Raw genomic sequence first — 6,020 nt, forward strand, 5'->3', positions numbered from 1 at the left:
CGGGCCCCGCGTGGGTGCGCGGCGCAGTGTGGGGCGGGTAGTTCCGGCGCGGCGCCGCCGACGCGGTGCATTGTGGGCCGCGTAGTTCCGGTGCGGCCGCGGCGACGGGCGGCGGCGGCGAGAGGCCGCGGTTGGCCTTGTGGGAGCTGTAGTTCGGCGGGGGTCCCCCGCGCTCGCTCTCCCCGCCGCCGGGGCAGCCCTAGGGTGTGCGTTCCCGCCCCCGGGCCCGGCCCCGCCATGCCGGGTTTCACCTGCTGCGTACCGGGCTGCTACAACAACTCGCACCGCGACAAGGCGCTGCATTTCTACACCTTCCCCAAGGATGAGGAGCTGCGGCGGCTCTGGCTGAAGAACGTCTCTCGGGCGGGCGTCAGCGGCTGCTTCAGCACCTTCCAGCCCACCACAGGACACCGCGTCTGCAGCGAGCACTTCCAGGGCGGCCGCAAGTCCTACCTGGTGCGGGTCCCCACCATCTTCCCGCTCCGCGGCGTTAACGAACGCAAGGCTCAGAGGGCCGCCCGCCGCCCCCGCCCGGCCGCCGCCGCCGCTGCCGCCGCCGCCGCGGCATCGCAGGGCCCCGGTGCCGCCGGCAGCGGCGAGGCCCCGGCAGGGGGCGCGGCCGAGGATGTGAAGCCGATCGACCTGACAGTGCAGGTGGAGCTCGGGGCCGGGGCTCCCGCTGGACCTGGGCCCGGCAGGCTATCGGCAGCGGCACGGGAGGATGGCCCCTTGGAGGGCGGCCCCCCGGACCACTCGTACTCGCTGTCGTCGGGCACCACGTCGGAGGAGCTGCTGCGGAAGCTGAACGAGCAGCGCGACATCATCGCCCTGCTGGAGGTGAAGATGAAGGAGATGAAAGGCAGCATCCGCCGCCTGCGCCTGTCCGAGGCCCAGCTCCGGGAGGAGATACGAGTGAAGGACCGGCTGCTCCACGCTGCCGGCGCCGGTAACCGCAAACGCCACGGTCTCTGAGGGCTGCCGGGGCCCGACTCGGCCCGGGGCTCCACCGCCCTCGGTGAGGTGTCCAGACAGAGCAGAGACGGGGCTGGGCTGCAGCCCTACCGCCCACCCCGGCTCTCGCTGCCCGGTCCTTCTGTCCTGCCGAAGCAGCCCCCTGCCGAGCAAACCTCCGCCACCGGATTCCCCCGCCCGGCCGCCGCCAGCTCACTGCCGAGCCCCGTTGTCGATCCATCCTCACCCCAGAGCTGGCACTGCGGGCGCCGTCCAGCGTCCCCACCGGGCCCATCCTCACCCTCCCTGTACCAGCAGCAGCAGAAAGCACTTCTGTGGATGTCGATGGAATCCAAGGCACCACGAAGCGGATGTGGGGGGATCCATTTTCAGCAAAGAAAGTCGCTCTGTATCAAGTGTGCTAGCAGCAACACTACCCCTGGAGAAGGCATGTCTGGAAGCACAGTTGGCAGCGTACCCCTCGGGAGAAGGAGCGGCGATGGTGGCGGCTGGCCTTGCCTGGCAGAGGCCCGAGGACAGCTTGAGGGAGCCTCCCAGGGTGCTGTGTTTGTTCAGTGAGCTGATGATGCCCTATCAGACTGAGGCATGTAGTGGGAAGGAGCCCCCCGATTACAGACCGCTCTCATGCGATGTAGTTTCTGCTTCCCCGCAGTTCCTGCGTGCCCCTTATGGATGTCTTGATGCTCTCAGCACTAGTGAGGATTGACAGGCTGGGCCAAAGCACCTGGTGGCATCTGATGGCTGCGGTTTCTCTCATTGGCTTAAGAACTCCCTCTCCTGAAATGGGGGCTCGGAAACATGTTGGAATGTAAATCCTTGGCCTTCTTTCCAAGAAGCAGGATTGAGAGGGAAGCACAGCGAGTCTCCCTGCAGCAGCTGCAAACCCTTGCTGTCTAACCCCGAACTAGTTGGCATGACTAACCATCGATGCATTAGGCAAGCCTTCACCGAAACCTGCTCGCGTGTTTGACCCCCCAATGTAAGAGTATCGTAACAAAGCTCTGTGGAATGGTTGTGTACTTTCTGTTTCTAGCCAGCTTTTGTCCCCTTGCCCCCAGCAACAGGAAACCAAACTAAGGTTGGCTGGGGTGGGTGGAGTGAGGGTGGCAAGGCTTGAATGTGTACTCCCCAGGGTCATGGGTAGAGCAGATACCTCAGCACTTTGGAGGAGGAGGAGGAGGAGGAGGAAGAGGAAGAGGAAGAGGAAGAGAAGTGTATCTGGTGCACCTAGTGCTTGGGGTACGGCCACAGTAGCGATTGAGGTCAGAAACAAGGCAGTTCACCACAGTGTACCCACATCAGATGTGAGGGAGCGGTGCCCAGGCTCCCCTGGGCCCGTGGGGTTGTCTCCCCACCGGCGTGGTGCATGTGGGGCTCAGAACGTCCATTCTGCTTATGTCTTCTAGGAGTATTTTCTAAGTGTATGGAAGTGTCTTTAGTTTGAAAGATTGTACTCTCTGTAACACTGGCTGGTGGAGTTCTGCAGCTCGTGGCATTGGATGGGCTGCATGGACAGCATGGGCTGGGGTTTGGCAGCAGAGGTTCCTCCTGCCATCACGCAGCCCCTGCGCTGGTGGCACCGGTGTGCCAGTGTTCCCTTGGTGTGTGCTCCAACTTGGATGGCTGCCTGAGAGGACTCTGCAAGCCCACTCACCTGCTAAGTATTTGCCACAATTTTCATTTTAATTTATTTTCTCCACTCTGATGTGTATCTCTTCCCTCCCTCTCCGTGGTATCCCTGATCTTCCTGTGAGTCAAGTCAGCAGCCATTTCATTTCTGTTGTTGGGTTGGGCTTTTGGGTTGGTCTTTGTTCGACAGGAAAGCAGATACCTGCTCCACTGCCCAGTTTGACACACATAACTGGTCTAGCAGATCCACAGGGTCCCATCGAGGCAAGAGGCAGCACAAGGTCTCTGCTGATGGAGGCTGGTTGTCCGTCCTGGCTCCTGGAGCAAGTGCCTGTGGTGACACTTGTGGTACTTTTTCTACCATTGAAACGCACCTCAGGACGTTCAGCCACTCAGCCTGCTGGACTGGTTACCTGCTGGACTTGTCAGCTTCTCCAGGTTACACTGAGGTGCTAACATGCTTAATTTTAATAAAGTCTATTTTGTTTTGTTACATTTCTGTTGCTGTGTGCGTATCAACTGGAGATCTGTGCTTTGGGTGCCATCACACAGCATGTGCAGGACAACCAGGTGATCAGGCCCAGACAGCATGGCTTCAGGAAGGGCAGGTCCTGCATGATGGCCTCAGGTTGCCCCAGGACAGGTTTAGGTTGAAGATGAGAAGAAACTTCTTCACTGAAAGGGTTCTTAAACCCTGGCACAGGCTGCCCAGGGAGGTGGCTGAATCCCCATTCCTGGAGACGTTTCAAAGCCACAGAGATATCGTGCTGACGGACATAGGTTAGCATCAGCCCTGGGAGAGCTAGAGAATGGTGGGAGCCCATGATCTTGAAGGGCTTTTCCAGGTGAAACAATTCTATAAAGAGGAGCTCATTGTGTTCCCTGCCTGCTACACAGGAGTTAGAGCCCTTGTGATGAGCTGTTGGGGCAGGAGTGCTCTCTAAGTAGCCTGGAGGGATTTGAATAGCCAGAACAGATAACTTCTGCTGGGGAGACAGCACATTTCCCAGTTACACATGATGGAAGAAGAAGAAGGCACAGCTTGCTGTGACCCAGCCTAGTGCAGGGAAGAGCTTGTGTGTAGTATTTTAGATCTCTAATTCCACTTCTCTAAGTTCCTTGTTACAGACTGCTTGAGAGCAGCTGCTCTTGAATAGGATCATAGAACAGAACCACAGAATTGTTTGGGTTGGGGAAGCCCTCTAAGATCATTGGCTCCAACCAGCAACCCAAACCTACCATGGCCACCAAACCATGTCCCCAGGTGCTGTGGCCACAGGGTTCTGGAAGACCTCCAGGGATGGGGACTCCACCACCTCCCTGGGCAGCCTGTGCCAGTCCCTGACCACTCTGGCAGAAAAGAACTCTTTCCTCATCTCCAACCTAAGATGCCCCTGGCACAATTTCAGGTCATTTCCTCTCCTATCACCTGAGACTAGGGAGAAAAAAGCAATCCCACCTCACCACACCCTCTTTTCAGGGAGCTGTAGAGAGCAATGAGGTCTCTCCTCAGCCTCTTCTTCTGCAGAATAATGGTAAGTAGCACAAAATTTCAGCTGTGCCTCCAATGTCCCAGTTTTGACTTGGACTTGGAACATTAAGTGAAGCCTCTTGACAAAAGCAAACCCTGTACTCAGGCACAATGTCCCTGTTTGCTGCTAAATTAAGTGAACAATGGTGGCAGCAGTGAATTAAGAGACTAATTCTGTGAGGAGGCACCTTTATACATTAGCAGTTTTTGTTCTTGCCCAACACAAATGGGTTTTGTCCAGCCCCTCACCCTTCTGAATTCCATATTCCAGTCTAAGCTAGCCCTTCGTGGTGTTTTTCTCCAACCTCCATCTGTGGTTGCCACATTCCTGTGTGAGGAAACAAAGAACTGAAGAAGTGTATCTAAAATAGCTTTTATGGTTCTAAGGGAAAGTCTTAATTTCATCTTGATGACAACCCCCTCTAGAGATTATCCATAACTCCTGTTCTGGGTTCTGGACACAGTGTGAAGTGTTTCTGTAGTCTTTGACCCCGGAGGTTGATCATTTCTCGTTCTTTAAGATGATGCATTGTAGCTCAGCATCCTCAAGCTGCAGAGCTTCAGCTACACAAGCACTTTATTTCCTCAGGAGCCTATATCCAGTGTTGTGGCCCAAGGTTACCTCTTCCAGCTCAGCTTTCCAGTTACAGAAGCAACCTGGAAATCAAACTGCATCTACAGCATGTTTTGAGGTGCCATCCCAATCTCCTGGCAGCATGGGTAAGGACAGCACAGCCTGCCTGCACCAGGGAGGTACCAGGCTCTTTTCCATAGTGCCCTGTGACATGACAAGGGGCAAGGGACACAAACTGCAATCCAGGAAGTTCCAGCCCAACTGCAGGGGAAACTTGTTTGGAGGGAGGGTGCTGAACCATGAAGCGGACTGCCCAGAGAGGTTGTTGAGTCTCCTTCTCTGGAGACTTTCGAGACCAGCCTGGATACATTCCTGTGTGACCTACCCTAGGAGATCCTGCTCTGGATGATCTCTGAAGGTCCCTGCCGACTCCTACCATTCTGTGATTCTGTGTCTTCCAGGCCCAGCCCTGCAATCTAAACTACCCAATAACAGCCTTCTGCAGACCTCTCTGCAGCTGCTTGAGTCAATGTGGTGTAGGCCTCCAACAGAACCATGCTTTTTAGATCACTTATGTGCAAGTTTCTACCACCCCACCCTGTCCCTTCAGTACCAGCTTTATTTCACTGCAAGTAAGCTGAACAATCTTTTTAAAGCGTTTTTTTTCGGCGAGTCGCTCCTTGCTAGGGGAGTTCAAAATTAATCTTAGGATCACAGACTCGTTTAGGTTGGAAAAGACCTTTAAGATCACCGAGGGTCTGCAGCTCTGTGGCTCTTTGCTTCCCTCCCCGCCCAAGAGTGACAGCCCCGAGGGTGGATGCTCGCCGGAGCCCTGTCAGCGCCACCGCGCGCGGACAGGTACAGCGCGGGGTCAGCCACGGCACGGCCCAGGCATAGGGTGGGCTAAGGATCCCCTCAGCCACCAGGCCAAATCAACAGGGCCGCCACCGCCCTCCTGCCCCACTAGAAGGAGCCCATCTGGGCCTCCCGCATCGAGACGCGGCCTCCCGTCTGGTGACGACTCGGGAAGAACTAAGGGGGGGCGGGGGTGTCTGCCGGGGCACACACGGGGGCGGCTTGCCCCGGCTGCCACAGGCCCGGTATTCGGTACGCCCCTCCCCACCCCATCCCTCTCCGCCACTATCCCACAGTGCTCTGGGGTGCGGCCCGCGGGGCCAGCAGCGCGTGGGGGCCCTGCCTTCATTCAAATGAACCCCGGCGGGCGGTGGCGCGGTGCACGCTGGGAGTTGTAGTTCGTATCCACTCGCAGCGCGCGCTCCCACCGCCGGCAGGACTCGCTGTCCCGGCGTGCCG

At 57.3% G+C, this 6,020-nt stretch overlaps 1 protein-coding gene across 1 annotated transcript; it reads left to right on the forward strand.

Annotated features, from left to right (window-relative positions):
- Nucleotides 1-8: 8 nt before the first annotated feature.
- On the forward strand, nt 9-3,096 carry THAP11 (THAP domain containing 11). Its single transcript, XM_068166557.1, has one exon. The coding sequence runs from the start codon at nt 238-240 to the stop codon at nt 970-972; it is 735 nt and encodes a 244-aa protein (XP_068022658.1). The 5' UTR covers nt 9-237; the 3' UTR covers nt 973-3,096.
- The last annotated feature ends 2,924 nt before the right edge of the window (nt 3,097-6,020 follow it).

Source organism: Melanerpes formicivorus, unplaced genomic scaffold, assembly GCF_026170545.1.
Source record: "Melanerpes formicivorus ecotype bairdi unplaced genomic scaffold, bMelFor1.0.p_v2 SCAF_102, whole genome shotgun sequence".
NCBI classification, from domain to species: Eukaryota; Metazoa; Chordata; class Aves; order Piciformes; family Picidae; genus Melanerpes; species Melanerpes formicivorus.